Source organism: Colossoma macropomum, unplaced genomic scaffold (genome assembly GCF_904425465.1).
Source record: "Colossoma macropomum unplaced genomic scaffold, Colossoma_macropomum, whole genome shotgun sequence".
Taxonomy (NCBI): Eukaryota; Metazoa; Chordata; class Actinopteri; order Characiformes; family Serrasalmidae; genus Colossoma; species Colossoma macropomum.
Window position 1 is genome coordinate 2,780,621 of NW_023494794.1, and position 16,699 is coordinate 2,797,319.

The following is a 16,699-nucleotide window of genomic DNA, read 5'->3' on the forward strand; positions in this document are numbered from 1 at the left end:
CGCAGCGCGTAACGTCAAATTACAGATTTTGTGGCACGTGACCTTATTCAGAAACGAGGGAAGGCCTTAAAGGGGAATTCCACCAAGTTTTCGAAATGTCGGCATAATTTGGTCACTGAGATGCAAACAAAGTTTCTTTACAGTGGTGGTGATAGAAGCCAGGGGTCACAATGTCACTCTTTACAATGTGAGCATAATTGGGCAGCTAAATGGTAGGCTTCACTGCTGTAGGCTGAATAGGTGGAAATATGTAAATATGTCTGTTTTCGTGACATCACAAAAACAATGAATTCAGAACTGCAGTTTAGTTTCCATAAACGGACTGTATGGAGTGGGGAGTGATATATTTTGAAGTTTGAACAGTGTTTGTATACTGCTATTTCAAAAAGGTGAAGAAATTTCATTTTTCCACAATATGGGACCTTTAAAATGTCCAAAAGCATGTGCTGTAGCCTATTACTGCGAAGTTAACTCAAAAAGTATTTGGCCCGGATAAAGGCCGAGTCTGCTAAACGGATCCAAATATTGGCTAGCCTTGTCTGTGCCATCACACTATGCTAGGGTTTGATTACACACACACACATAAAACTAATCTTTCTGCTTTTTGGAGAATGTTAGTGATCCAGCTCCCCACCCCTGCAAACATCTGGAGTTGAGCACACCAGGACCCACAGTTCAGACCGTAGTATAACTGCAAGGCAAGGAGGCTGTATTCATTCTCAGTATCTTTCCTACGTTTAGAAAAAAATGTGAGAAATAGTTCAGTTGCAGGACTGCAGTTACCAGGCATAGAGAAAGAAGCTATTCATTAGAAGATTGTGCCTTTATGTTTCATGAAGTTTTCTATAGGCCTAAGAGCAAAGGAACAAAACTGGGTGGATGAGAAAGAGTGCTTTGTACCTGTCATAACGTTTTAGCAGTCTCAGTTTGCCTTCCTGTCCTGACCAGGTAAGAACTTCCATTATGCTGTTCTTTTAAACTTTTTCAGGTTTTCTGTAAATCTATCAAGTTCTCTTTAACAGTGAATATTTTGAATGAGAAAATAGTGCTTGTGGCTTTAAACTGGACTGCCAGAGTAAAGGTAAACACTTAAAAAAGATGGTTCTTCAAGGTTTCTTTAGTAAAGAAAATGGTTGGATATAGACCCATGAACACTCAAAGAACAATTGCATGTTTAAACGGTTCTTTGCATCACAAAATAGTTTTTCAGATTGATGAAAAATGTGATGTATATGATTCTTTCTGAAACCTTTTTATTTGTTCTATATAGCACCAGAAAGTGCTGTTGTTCCAAGCTTGACATCATAACAATAGCAGAACCCTTTTTGGTGCTATACAGAGGCCTTTTCAAAAAGGTTCTATATAGAATCATCTACACCACATTCTCCATCTGAAGAATCATTTCACCATACAAAGAACCATGCAAATGGTTCTTTGGGTGTTCCTGGTTCTATATAGAACCATTTCCTTTACTAAAGAACACTTGAAAAAGTTCTTTAAAGTCCATATTTATATTTGAAAAGAAATTTGAAGATTTTTTGTATAGCTAAAAATGAGTTTTATTCACTTCACATTTATCATATTACATGCAGTCTTTTTTTCAATGAAGACTACTTTTGCTTAAACAATAAAAAAATCCAAAGTGAAAAAGTTACATGTAATAAAAAAAGTTGTTCATCCAAAGTATAACTCTAAAAACATCACCTTAGACCAGTCAGAACAAGATAAATGGCATTTTTCCCTATCAAGCTAAATTTAGTTGGTTCCACCTTAAATGGGACAGCAGTTACATTGTGGTGCCTATACAGTGCATATACACACAATAGCGTGAAGCTGCTGCAAAATTTAAGGCGGAACGGAACGTTGGAATAAGATGCTGTCATATAGGAAGCTGTCAAAATCGCATCAGACCACTGTCAAGAATTTTCTTGTGATGTTCTTGGGAGTGAACTTTACACATACAAGAAATATCACTGCTATATTATTCTAATTGCCACATTTATAAGACACATAAAATGTGTTTTTAATTATGTTTTTCATTTCAAAAACTTGGGTGGCATGCTGGCGCAGTGGGTAGCGCTGTCGCCTCACAGCAAGAAGGACCTGGGTTCGATTCCCGGCCGGGTGACCAGGGTCGTTTCTGTGTGGAGTTTGCATGTTCTCCCTGTGTCTGCGTGGGTTTCCTCCGGGTACTCCGGTTTCCTCCCACAGTCCAAAAACATGCAGTCTGTCCAATTGGACATGCTAAATTGCCCCTAGTTGTGAATGTGTGTGGATGTATATGTCTGTTTGTCTGCCCTGCGATGGACTGGCGACCTGTCCAGGGTGTATCCTGCCTTCCGCCCGATGACAGCTGGGATAGGCTCCAGCACCCCACCGCGACCCGGAAGGATAAGCGGTTTAGATGATGGATGGATGGATTTCAAAAACTTGTTTTATACAAAATTGTTACAAATATATTTACAACATTTTGAGAAGGAACTGCCTTTATTGTTGTTTTCAGGTTGTTGTTCATTCGTCTTGTCCGATCATTTATTTTTATGATTATGCATTTCTCATTTTGTAATTTCTTTTACTTATTTATGGCCTCTTATACCCACACCCTTTTGGCCATAGAGCACATAGACTGTCTCTGTAGTGGGAGGCTCTCGTCTAGATCTCAATTTTCTTGGCAGTATAGTTTCTTTATGCTTCCTACAGTCTTTCCTCCCTCCACCCAGTTCCAATAACGTCTTACGTCCAGTGACAAATCAGAGCCAGCTCTGCGACCTGGGAGTCCGCTGTGTTCCTTTTATTACACAAGGGTAACATTGAGCACAGCTGTTTAGGCTGGAGTCAGGTCAAACATGAACATAGTACAGTTTCATAATATTTGAATAGCACCTGTTTAATAATGTGCACAGAGAGATTTCAGCTTGGAACAAAATGAGTTCCATAGCTTTACAATGAAGGATGGCTGTAATTCCCTCATCGATTTAAAGGAGAATTCCACAGACTTTTCAAAATTTCTGTATAATTTCATCATTGCCATGTAAACAAAATTATTCAGAGCGGTTTGATATGAAATGGACTGTTGTCAGAAAATTAGAGCCTTCTTTACAGTGGTGGTGATAGCAACCAGTGATTGCCATGTCTACAACACAAATACAGCCATTTCATTTGCTTTCTAAAACCACCAGTGAACCTAGATATGCCTTCTGAGCTTTTATATGTCATTGATGATAGTAAAATAGTGGTAAATCTGAAAAAAAAGCTAAAACCTTACCATAAAACAATGTGTCAGACATTGGGCAGCATATATCTAACCATTTCGTGTAACAGCTTTCTGTGAGGGAGCTTTTAGAGGCATTAAACTCATCAGATGCCTCGGTCCTATCGCCACCACTGTGAGCAATTGTGTCTCGACATGTTTCTCTAGAACGGAGCATCTCACACCAAATCACTCTAAATGACTTTCTTTGCATTTTAACTATTTAATTATGTGGAACTTTTGAAAAATCGATGGAGTTCCCCTTTCAGTAATCACAAATAGATATGCTTATGTCGTTTCAGACACTCTATGACGTGCTGTTATCTATAAACATGGACAAAAGCAGTAGCAGCGGTAGAAGTAGCCAGGATTTCATCTGTACGTTTGGCGATTTTATAGATCAAACACCGCTCATTGTACCACACAGAAAGACTGGCTGATTAAATTTGGATGAAGATTGGTTGTGGATGTTGTGTTCAGTTGTGGAACAGCTGGAACAGCTACCTTGTATTGCTCAATCACAATGTTTGTGATTTTTGAGACTTTTTTATCTCTTGAGCATGCTGCAGCACCTGCAAGTTATTAGCTATATCTAAAACAATGAACTCAAGCTCTTATTAAAATCCCCTTATGAGCTGCCGGTGCTCTCCTTTGCTATTTGTTTAAAGAATGTTAAGTTAAGTAGTTCTTATCTACTGCTAGTTGCAATGCCATTATGTCATTATGGTGGTATTCTCATAGAAGCAGGATACACTCTTAAAAAGATGGGTCTTCAATCGTTATTTAGTAAAGGGAATGGTTCTGATTAGAACAATGAATTCTATGTAGAAAGTGCTTTCGTGCTTAAATAGTTCTTTACATGGTGAAATTGTTCTTCAGATTGATGGAGAATGGGTTGTATATGGTTCTATATAAAACCTTTTTGGATATGGTTCCATGTAGCATGAAAAAGGGTTCTGCTATTGTTACAATGTCAAGTTTGTAACAATAGAAAAACCCTTTTTGGTGCTATATAGAACCATATCCAAAAAGATTCTATATAGCCCCACATACAGCACATTCTCCATCAATCTAAAGAGTGATGTTGCAATATGAAGAACTCTTTAAGTATGCATGTAAATGGTTATTTGAGTGTTCATGGTTCTATATATAACCATTAGACTTCCTAGAGTAATAATACTGATCTAGGATCAGCTTATGCTTTTTATCTAACACTAAATAAAATGCCATGACTTGATGAGACCTGATCTTAAATTAGAGCTCTTATTCTAAGATGCTCGATAAATGTGGACCATTGTCTTTACTAAAATACCACCTTGTAGCTCCAGTGCAGAAAACTTCAGACACCAACATATCTTGGCTGACTTACATTGGGGTAAGGATAAAACTAAATAAATTTGATTCTTCTTCAAACTGTCGCTTTAAAGACTTTGTCTTAGAATGTGAAACACAGCTATACTATATCTCCACGTGTTCAACTTTATCACCTTTTGTGCACATGCTCAGTGCTTGATGTCTTTCTGCAGCTGTATTTTTAGGTTTCAGCTCAATGACTTCCAAAAAAGTGAAGAACAGGGGTGGCAAATCCCTAAAGGAGGTACAGACAGTGACTGAGGGGTTGAAGATGCTCTATCGACAGAAGCTGCTTCCTCTGGAGAAGTACTACAGCTTCTCTGACTTCCACTCTCCAAGCCTGGAGGACGCAGACTTTGACAACAAACCCATGATCCTAGTGGTGGGTCAATACTCAACAGGAAAGACAACCTTCATTAGGTAAGTAATGAAGAGTGTCGATAATGATGTAATAATGAATTATCTCAAATTTCAGGTTGAATTGAATTGAATTGAGTTGAATAAATGTTGTTTGCCCCGATGGGCAATTCATAACTGGGCATATAGACATATGACACAAACATATAACATAGAGACATCTACAGACAATTAAAGACAGACATCCTCATAGATATGATAAATAAATAAATAACATAGCAAGCACATGATCAACCTGATGGCCTCAGGCACAAATGACACTCTCTGTCGAACAGACAGAGGACAGTGATAACGTTGCCCTTGGGGCAGCAACTCAAAGCCAGAGTGGAGGACGTGTGAAGGGTCATTAATGACTTAATGGTCTTTTTTAGAGTCTGTTGTTTATGTAATAAAGCCAGTGACCTCAGTGGAAGACCAATTATTTGAAACAAATAGATATCAGGCTCTGTAAACTGTTCTTATTTTTTACACTTAGAGAGTTAGACCAGCAACGATCTCAATAAAAGAGCTATACAAAGTACGCAAAAATAGATGAACTCACTCTCAAACGCTGCTGTAAATGTGCCAGTTTAATCACCTTGGCTAGTTTTCAACATTAGTCAGGAACAGAAAAGACAATAGTGCTGACCAGGGTACATCAGATTACATAAACCAGCAATGATGCATTCAATAATGCAAGACAGTATAAAAATAAAAGTCCATTTTAAGTCCATCTTCTTGATTTTTTTCTGCAGTTTTCTTTTCATTTTCTCTACTTAGTTTAGTCAAAAATTCTCCTAAATTTTTAACTCCTAACATTTTTAGTACTGCCTCTAAGTGAGGTCACAGAATTTGGGCTGTGTATGAAATATCCTACTACATACTGCTCATGTACGAATTGTACCCGAAAATAGTCAATAGTATGCAGTATGTGATTAACATGACTTTCCCCAGTACACCAAAAATACCTAGATGGCAGTCATTTCAGCAGGACATAACACCCTAGTTAGCCCCAAACAATCTAATAGACCTGGATTCAGGATGCATATGGGTACAAAAATAACAGCAAAATGAAATAAATGAATTTGTCCTGCTACCATATTCAGTCTGAAACTGAAGCCCCATTAGTTTTTCCTTATAGTTTTGAGGTGAATTTGCTCACTTTGTTTATTAAATAAAAGTTATCTTACTGCATAGCTTGGTTAAAACAATAACTGACCATAATTAGTCCCAAGCAAACAATCCACGCAGCATCAGCTTTTCACTCTCACATCTTAACTACACTTGTAAGAAGGAGTTCTTCAGGGGTTCTTCCGTGAAGGCAATAGTTCTGTTTAGAACCTTGAGTTCTATATAAAACTATTTTGTGGTTCTCTGCATGGTGAATTGGTTCTTCAGATTGATAAGGAATGTGTTAGAAATGGTTCTATATAGCACCAAATAGGGTTCTGCTATTGTTACAATGTCACGTTTTTAAAAGGGTTCTAAAAATAACCATATGCAACATAAAATGGTTCTTCAGATTGATGGAGAATGTATTGTATATTGTTCTATATAGAAGCTTTTTGAAAATGGTTCTATATAGCACCAAAAATGTTCTGTTACTGTTACAAGCTTGACATTGTCACAATAGAAGAACCCTTTTTGGTACTGTATAGAACCATTTTCAAAAAGGTTCTATAAGGAACCATATACAATACATTCTCCATCAATCTGAAGAACCGTTTCACCTTGCAAAGAACCATTTAAGCATGCCAATGGTTCTAAATAGAACTCATGGTTCTAAATTAGAAGCATTACCTTTACCAAGGAACCCTTGAAGAACAATCTTCTTTAAGAGTGTACTAATGTAAACTAATGTAAACTGTACTAATTAAAACACAGACGAGTCCAAAGTGACATTTTTTGCATTGAAGATGGGCAGAAAACCCTGTAAAATGGCACACGGCTTTTTTCACGTATTAGATACTACACCATATACTGCTACTGGGAGTAGCATGCAATACACAGTGTATAGTTGCTCTGTGCTCTCAGACTTCTGCAAAAAAAAATTACATTTTTTTAAAGGAGAACTTTTGGCTAAACTAAGTTAAAACCCTTTAATGTATGCTCAACCATTCGGAGTCACTATATATGCCACAAAGTGCCATCTTGACCCTTTGGTAGACTTGAATATTTAAAAAATTGTGGGGTCAGAAAATGAAAAAAAAAACATCAATTGTTTTTATTATTGCCCAAAATCCATTGCTTTTTTCTTGGTGAGGACATTAAAGGGTTAAGAAAATAAAAAAGTAGGTTAAATTAAGGATGACCTTAGGCTGATCTTAATTTTTTTAGGCTAGAGCAATAAGCTAATATTAATGAATGAATGCAGTATGATGTATTATATTTAGTTTTATAAGATATTTTCATTTTTAGTAAGTTCATTTTATGAAATATTGAATAAGGCATCTAAAATACCCTTTGGATGTCTAGTTTAAAATATCTACACTGTAAAAATCATCATTGAGTAAAATAAGAACAATTATTAATATGACAGGTGAACTTTTGAGCAGTTGTATATGTCGTTGTGTTTTGTCTGGGTGTGTGTATTTTCAGATATCTTCTTGAACAGGACTATCCAGGAGGCAGGACTGGTCCAGAACCCACAACTGACTGTTTCACTGCCATAATGCATGGGGACATTAGGGGGGTCATCCCAGGCAATGCACTCGTCGTAGACCCCAACAAACCCTTCCGCAAACTCAGCCCCTTTGGAAACATCTTCATGAACCGGTGAGTGAGAGCAAATGTGACTGATTTGCCAGTTTATTAGAAACATTTACCTTGTAGTAACACTCATTGGCCATTTTGTTAGATCTGCATGTAGGTGTTTGGGACCTAGCAACTTAGTGTATGAACAGGTGGCCAGTGCCCCAGTAGAGGAGAAAAATATCTGCTACTGAGGTGTGGCTCTGCAGCCATTAACCTGTAACAGAAGTAGTGACTGTGGAACCAGAGTAGACTCTTGAGAAAGGGTGGTGCAGGATAGAGAGTGATTAGCTATGCGTCATCTTTGGGATGTTAGACATTCACAGTGCCAGAGTTGCCAAACTTTGGAACATTGAGGCGTGGACGTTTAAGACATATAAATTAGAAATGAGGAGGTTGAAAATAATTATTTAATTTCTATCAGATTATAACATAAACAAGTAAAAAAAGCGATCAAAATACCAACTAACTGCTGCTGTCAAATGCAAAAACAGCTCCTGTTCTGACATCAGAAACTGGAGCTAGTTTCTTATTTTACCTGTCATAGAATAACTGCATAAAACAAAGTTTGCCCAGAATCAAGTCAGGAATTTCTGGATGAGAATTGCGTGAATTTGCATAACGTTGGGAAAGGCAGCACTGATGCAAATCGGATTTCTATCTGTTTAACAGAGATGCATTTATGTGGCCAGGTGTGAATGTAGTGTGACTTAATTTTATCTGGACATTATCCAGATAAGACACGCATGAAATGACATATGTAAATAGACGTTAAGTCAATCCTTCATGAGTATTTCAGTGTAGTTTTCACTGATTGCTTGTTTCTGTAGGTTCCAGTGTGTGCACTTTCCAAGCCAGGTCCTGGAGAGCATCAGCATCATTGACACGCCAGGAATTTTATCCAGCTCTGAGAAAAGGATAAGCAGAGGCAAGACACAACAGAAATATACAGTAGAGGATTTTCTAGGCCATGGACATAAAAGATTCAGATTGATCTTTAACACCTAGAAGTCAAGATCTTTAACACCTAGAAGTCAATAATTACATATTTAATTACATAGTGAGTTGTACGATGAGTTACATTTACAATCAATTTATATTCTGCGTATACTATAAAGGTGGGGTCTGACTGATTTTTTAAAAAGTCAGCAAAGTTTTCTTACTGAGAGTTAAACAAAGTCATTTAGAATGGTTTGATGTGAAATGCTTCATCATGGAGAAACATATCCATTCAGAATACATTACAGAGGTGCTGATAGGAACCAGTGGTCACAATGTCTACAATTATATTTGCTAACCATTTTACTTACTTTATTTATTTACTAACCAAAATGACCAGTGAACCTACATGTGTTTTCTGAGTTTATATATGCAGTGTTGATAATGGTAAAACAGTGCCATATCTAGATTGCGCTTTAATCTCATGGCAAAACTATCATAAAACAGTGCCTCTGGCATCAGATGATGTTTTCATAACCACTTCATGTAATAACGTTCTGTGAGGGATCTTTTAGAGGCTTCAAACTCTGGTTCTGGTTCCTATCACCACTGCTGTGAGTAATCTGACTTTGTTAACGTCTTAACCATTTTGTTATGCAGAAATGTTGATAAATTAGTGCAATTCGCCTTAGCTATGACTGCTAAAGGTTAGACTTGATTGCTCACAAAGGTCAACAACTGAAAAATATGCAAAACAAATATGATTTATATTATAGAAGGGATAGATTACTCAAAAATACGAGAATGAAAGAGTATAAATTAGCATTACAGTCTTATTTGCACATAGCTAGCTGGTTCCTATTAGCCTTTCTTGAAAGTTAGCTTTTTAGGTGAAGCATTTTAAATTTTTTTTTTCTATTACTTTGTTTTACTGACTTCATACTGGGCCTTTTGACAGATTTCTTTTGTCATGCCCAAACCCTGCAGCATGTCTTTTTTATGCAGTACAACTGCAAGTCATTTTCATGGGTGGGGCTGTATTCTTACTCACTGATGTCATCCTCACCATACATAAGTTAATACCTGCCCATTACTAACTGCTGGGGAAGTCAAGGCCTTGACTGGTCTAAGATCAGATCTTTTACACTCTTTGCCATAAAACACAGTGCACCTCAAAGTGGAAATGCTGATCTGTGATTTGTGACCTGTTTTTGAGACGTTAATCACCATAAAGAGGGAAAGGAATCTGATGTTAGGTCAGCACTCCCAGTCTGGGCTGTGAGATTTTGTACATTTTCCCACAGTTCCCAGCTCAAGCCAAAAGAAAGGGCCTCATTTCCCCAAAGCATTCTAGCATTAAGATCAACCATTTACATAATAGCTTGCAAATAATTATTTGACATTTCCCTAAATGATGAGTCAAGACGTATTTGGTGTCTGAGGTATGCTTAATCTTTGTTTTGCACTAGTGTTTTATCCCAGTTAGCATTGTCAAACTAGATAGACATGAACAAACTGCATAAGTTTTATAGATCTGTGTTGTCCAGTTTTATGGATATATTTTAGAGTCAGAACCCACATAAGCAAGTCTATTTGAGATTACTTGAAGAGGAATTCCACTGATTTTTCAAAATGTTTGCAGAATTTAATCGTTGACAGAATTCATTTATAATGTTACAATGTGAAATGCAGTAGAGAAATTTACTGTCTCAGATTTCTTTACAGTAGTGGTTATAGGAACCAAGCGTTGCGGCTATGTCTACAATGCAAATCTAGATATTTTATTTACTATCCTAAATGCCCATAGGACCTACATGTATCTTCTGTGTTTTTAAATGTATTATTGATAATGGAAAAATAATGGTAAATCTGGAACATTTTTCTTTGGGGACTATTTTGCCTTACAACGCTCCGCATATGGGGAAAACAGTACCCCATGGTTGAATTTTAAATATATGTTGTGTATTAATTGGTTCAGTGAAAGGGCCCATATCATAGAAAATAAGAAATTCTTGACTTTTTTAAAATAAAGAAGTTTGATGTAGCATGTAAACGTAGTAAAAGTTTTAAAATATCTTGTTCACTCTGACCCATACAGTCCATATATATGGAAATTAATCTGCAACCTTTAAAATTTTCTGTTTTTGTGATGTCACAAAAACCACATTTCCCTATTCAGTCTGCAGCAGAGTAGCACCACTCATTCACACTGAAGGAGTGTTTCAGCCTGGACTATGTCATCATGGACTTTTTGAATGAAACACAATACAGGGCAGCCAATAAGAACAGAGCTTATTTACATATTTCAGTTTTAAAGGCACAGTAACAGAAACAGCCTGGTTATTTCTAAGGGATAAAGAGAGGTTGGAAAATGGTGGTATAAAACTGAATTATGAATGTTTTGGAACATAAAACCACACAGATGTTGTAAGTGGGCTTCAAGGGGAAAAAAAATAAAGGTTCCATGGCTTGTTAGCTTTTTTAGCCTTGTATATTCAGTGCAAAACCCCACCAAATATGTCTTGGCTGTGTAAATTTGTTCTGGGGCCAAACTGTCACTTCAACACAAACATTACCACAAAGATCTGTTCTAGTTAGACATGCTGTATTCATTTGGCCTAAATACCGTATTACAAGCTAAAGAAAAATCCAGTCATTTGATTTCTTGTTCTTTCAAATGTTAAACATCAGGTTTGATATCATAACAAAAAAATTTATTAAAATAGTGATAGAATTGAGTGTTGTTAATTAAGTGGAATTGTAAGTACAGTGTTTTATTGCTTGGCCCAGGATATGACTTCCCAGCGGTTCTTCGCTGGTTTGCGGAGCATGTGGACCGCATCATCCTCCTGTGTGACGCCCATAAGCTGGAGCTGTCTGATGAGTTCTCCCGCACCATCACAGCCCTGCGGGGCAATGAGGACAAGCTGAGGGTGGTACTGAACAAGGCAGACATGGTGGACTCTCAGCAGCTGATGAGGGTGTATGGTGCCCTCATGTGGTCGCTGGGCAAAGTGTTCCACACCCCAGAGGTCCCGAGGGTCTACATCGGCTCCTTCTGGTCCGCTCCTCTGAGGAAGACAGACAACCGCAGGCTGTTTCAGCAGGAGGAAGAAGACCTGTTTGCAGATATCCAAAACCTGCCTCGCAACTCCGCCCTGAGAAAGCTTAATGACCTGGTAAAGAGGGCTCGCCTTGTGAGGGTAAGGTAAAGTTATCAGTCGCAGCAGTGTCTGCTAAAGTATCAGCTTGCACATACATTAATGTTCAAAAGTTTTCAATCACTGTAATTTCACAATAAGCTGCAAAAACAGCTCATTTTGAATTCATGTTTTTTTTCACAGATGTAACAGTAAACAGCCCATTTACATATATCTGTCCAATTCAGCCTACAACAGTTTAGCCCTGCTTATTCACGCTGGAGTTATAAGGAGTGTTTCAGCTTAGACTGGTTTTTGAATGAGGCCCAGTACAGAACAGCCAATCAGAGCTGAGCTAATTTACATATACCAGTCTTAAAGGCACTGTAAAAACCAGCCTGTTTAACTCTAAAGGTTGAAGAGAGGTTGAAAAATGGTCATGTAATATGATTTCTGACTGTTGTTGGTACATAAAGCCATACAAGCATTATTAGTTGATCTAAAAGAAAAAGGTATATGTGGATATGGGCCCTTTAAAAAGTAGTGATCAAATGTTGAGGTGGATACATTGACGGAAAATGATTGCAAATTATCGAGTATTATTTGTTATTGAACTACCTCCTTCTTGTTCCTGGGATACTTCGAATATTAAAGAAAGCATCTAAAAATACATTTTAATGTCCACAATCTATATTGTATAAGTTCATACTTTACATACAAAACATGAGACGTCTTCATGTAGTTTAAAATGAAGATGAATAAAACGTCCTATTTGTTCTTACAGATGATTGTTTGGCTCTGTTTATCATTTTGAGCTTCATTCTGTCTCATGGCAACTGGTTTTAAGAAAACATGCTGTGTCATTTTCAACAATAGCATTCCTAGCAGCTTTCTCTAGAGACGGTAAAGATGGCAAACAACAGTCTGGGAGAAAGGTCCCTGCTGACTACAGAAACAACCCACTTCCTCGTTGTATTGTATGTTTTGCTTTGTCATGTCATTCAAAATGGGAGGCTTCCTTCCAAGTTCTATCATTCATTTTCCATGGGAAATGATTGTTGCTGTACAAAATACCCAAAAAGTGTGTTCTCAGTGTTTTATGTTTTACAGTATAAATACTTTTGGATATATACTCTGAACACCTTGTTACTAAACAGGCTCAATGACAATTAAGATATCAAGACATTTTTTTTTATAATGGTCCTCTTATTTAAGTGGCTTATCAACTTATTATTATAACAGCTTATGTAATTTATGTAGCTTATTATTATTAACTAATTTTATACTTATGCATTGTTTATCTCTGGGTGTACATTTCACTTGATGTTGCTATTTTAGAGAACAGTTTCATTTTTCTCATTAATCATGATTTTTAACTCATTACTGCATAGCTTATATGCACAGTTGAATGGAAAATTTTGCATACAATTTTTTTGACACGCCTGGTCAAATTATATATTTTGTTGATTTCCAAATAAAAATAAATTAACACATTTTTTTTAGTTTAACATATCAAAAAAAGCTACACTTTGTAAGTTTTGGGGATTTTTAGACTCTGGTGGCAATATATAATTACAAACAATGTGTGGAAGAACATTTTGTAATTTTGTAATGTTGGTTGTGCTTTGGACCTCTTCCCCTAGCATATGAATGATGATTGTGAGTAAATTCAAAGAGCATTCAAAGAGAACTCAGTCAAAACTTGGTGAAGGATGTGAGTGAATGATCTACTATTGCCATCATGTCTTCATCAGTATGATGTTGATTTTGGGTTTGAGACTTAAACATCCAGCTGGACCTTCTTTTTGAGCCTGTGCGTGTGATGTTAATGCACAAAGAATTATGACGTGGTCTGAAAAAATTCCTGCAAAATCTGACCCAAAGGCCTCTGACTTTTAAATTATTATTTTAGGCTTTACAGTGTGACTCACAGTAGTGCATGCACATCGTATTTTAGTGTGTTTTTTGCACCTGACTTACTAATCTACTTCTTTCAAGTTTAACAAAACAAATTTTACATAGTGCAGCTTTCAATTCAGCCAGTAAAAGTGAAAGTAAAGTGTGCATTCAAATGTGCAGTAGTGTGTTCTCTGCAGAGGGTATGTTAACTTATTTTCACTTAGAAAATCAGTAAAACATAATTTGACCAAGGGTTCACAAACTTTTGCATACTTGCAAGCTTTAGTCTTTTTTTTGTGTTTTCAGCCATGTGACTCTTGGTGGGTGGGTAGTGTTGTGATGTCACTGTCTGCCTCATATAACCTTGTGAAGCACCTCATTGAAATAGCTTTTAAATTCACTCACTTCCTCATTTTTAGCATCCTAAACTACTTCCAAAAGGGGGCACCATTAGCAGTCAATTAGCTCTTGATGCTTTATAGGAGTAATGCTTTGCATCAGTGACACTGTGTCCTTCTTCACATGGATGTTTTGCCAGATGCAGACTCTAGAGGTTAAAATAATGCTGCAATAATGCACAAATAAACCAGGGAGCTTTGATATATAAAGTGTGCAGAGATTTTTTTTTTCAAATTATTGTTGCTGTAGTAAGAAAATTCTTTTTTCTATTTCTTTGGACATTTTACATGGACTCCTTGAGTGCAGCTGATCCCTCTGCCTTCCTCTGATTCCAGGCTCATGCTCACATCATCAGCTCCCTGAAGGAAGAGATGCCACTTATCTTCCGCCGAGACAACAAAAAGAGGGACCTAATATACGACCTTCCAGTCATTTTCTCCAGGATCCAAATGCAGCATCAGATCTCACCTGGAGACTTTCCTGACTGTGCAAAGATGCAGGTCTGTTATAATTCATATCAAACTTATCAAGTGAGCGTTTGCATTTAACCTCTGCCCCCAATTTTCCTTTGTAAAAACGATACACTTGTTGAGCCCTTGGAGGGGCAAGAGCTCAAGTTAATGTTAATACCATAAACAAACTTACCCAGAAATCATTGGATTTTGAAACAATTTACTTTTCAAATCTGAAAAAAAGACCGACAAATCTCTTTACTCATACGGGTAAAATTGGTATATAGCAATATATGGATCTCAAATGTATTACATACACTCACTGAACACTTTAATAGGAACACTATGCTAACACTGGGCAGGACCTCCCTTTGCTCTCCAAACAGCCTTGGTTCTTCTTGGCATGGATTCCACAAGGAAACATTCCTTTGAGATTCTGGTCCATGTTGACATGATTGCATCACGTAATTCTTGCAGATTTTCCAGGTGCACTTTCATGTTACGAATCTCCTGTTCTGCCACACCTTCAGGTGTTCTATTAGATTCAGATCTGGTGACAGGCTGAGATGAATTTTGCTTTGTGACATGGTGCATTATCATGCTGAAAGTAGCCATTAAAAGATGGTCAGTTGTGACCATGAGGAGATGCTCATGTCAGCAACAATACTCAAATAGGTTGTGGCATTCAAGCAATGATTGATTGGTATTAATGGGCCCAAAATATGCTAAGAAAACATTTCCTATGCCATTACACCACCTCCACCAGCCTGGACTATTGACACAACCCTACCCTACTATTTTAAAATATATGCCTGACCAAGTCATGAGGGCATGTTAAAAACATTACTAAAATACAAGATTTGTGTTTTTTTAAACTTTTCTATGTGTTACTTTGGCAGGAGCGACTCATGAATCGTGACTTCACCAAATTTAAAGTTCTAAAGCCTAAACTCATGGCTAATCTGGATGAGCTCTTGACCACCGACATTGCCAAGCTGATGCCTCTCCTGCGGCAGGAGGAGATAGAGGCAGCTGACCAACCTGGAGTTCAAGGCGGTGTCTTTCTAGGGATGGACAGAGGACCATTTTTTGAAGGAAACCCTTTCTATTATACAGGGCCCAGTGGACAATGTGACGAGATATCTGGAGAAAGCTGGGTGGTCTCAAAAGATAAGCCTAAATATGATGAGATCTTCTACAACCTTTCTCCTCATGAGGGCAAGCTGAGTGGGACCAAGGTGAAGGACTGGATGGTCAGAACCCAGTTGCCCAGCTCGGTCCTGGGCAGAATTTGGAAGCTCTCGGATGTGGACTGTGACGGTATGCTGGACGATGAGGAGTTTGCCTTGGCCAGCCATCTGATTGAGGTGAAGCTGGAGGGCTTCGGGCTTCCACCAAAGCTCCCTTCCCACCTGGTGCCTCCGTCCAAAAGAAGACGCAAAGCCTCAAACATAGAAAACAAGAGGACTGTGAGAATGCATAGAGACTTATCTGTAAACGTATAAGAGTCAAAGCGGATGAACAGTGGCTGAGATGAGAGAAAACATCTCACACATTTATGGCCTCAAGAATGCATTTAAAGTAAACATTCAGACATGTCAAAATGAAAGTGCACAGAAAATATTACAGATGTTTGTATACACTCCAACAGCACCACAACAATACCATTATCTATAAAATATTAAGTAAAAAGTCAACACAGAGTATATATATTTACATTTTAAAACTTTTGCCCAAATTCTAATTTGATCTTATGATCTCATCTAGCCAAAGCACAGGAGCCAAAGACAGTTCTAATTGCAAGATGGTGCACATCAGAATAGCTTATGAAACATTATTATGAAAGAAAAATGCGTTCTGCGTGTTTATGTTTATCGACCTTCAGATCTATTATCTACATTCGAAAATAACTGAGAATTTAGACTGTCGTTCAACGAAATGCCAAATGGCAGAAGAACTGTAAAATGTCACGAAAAATGTCATTAAAACTGATTTTGAAATGTTTTTGTTTATATCAATTTAATTGTGTTACATATTCGTACATTCTTTTTAGGAACAGGCAGTGTAAACAGAGACCATTTTACCCCTTCATAAAATAACTATGATCTTTATGCTTTTTT

The 16,699-nt window shown here is 37.4% G+C and overlaps 1 protein-coding gene across 1 annotated transcript; it reads left to right on the top strand.

The window, feature by feature from the left end:
- The first annotated feature begins 621 nt into the window (after positions 1-621).
- ehd2a (EH-domain containing 2a) lies at positions 622-16,509 on the top strand. Its single transcript, XM_036579896.1, has 7 exons — positions 622-948; positions 4,777-5,023; positions 7,598-7,774; positions 8,581-8,678; positions 11,480-11,892; positions 14,463-14,627; positions 15,479-16,509. The coding sequence occupies exons 2-7, from the start codon at positions 4,800-4,802 to the stop codon at positions 16,082-16,084; spliced, it is 1,683 nt and encodes a 560-aa protein (XP_036435789.1). The 5' UTR covers positions 622-948; positions 4,777-4,799; the 3' UTR covers positions 16,085-16,509.
- The last annotated feature ends 190 nt before the right edge of the window (positions 16,510-16,699 follow it).

Coding starts and splice junctions, on each gene's coding strand:
- ehd2a (XM_036579896.1), top strand. CDS start 4,800: ATGACTTCCAAAAAAGTGAAGAACAGGGGTGGCAAATCCCTAAAGGAG. Junction 8,679..11,479: donor TGAGAAAAGGATAAGCAGAG/GCAAGACACAAC, acceptor TGCTTGGCCCAG/GATATGACTTCCCAGCGGTT. Junction 11,893..14,462: donor AGAGGGCTCGCCTTGTGAGG/GTAAGGTAAAGT, acceptor CTCTGATTCCAG/GCTCATGCTCACATCATCAG.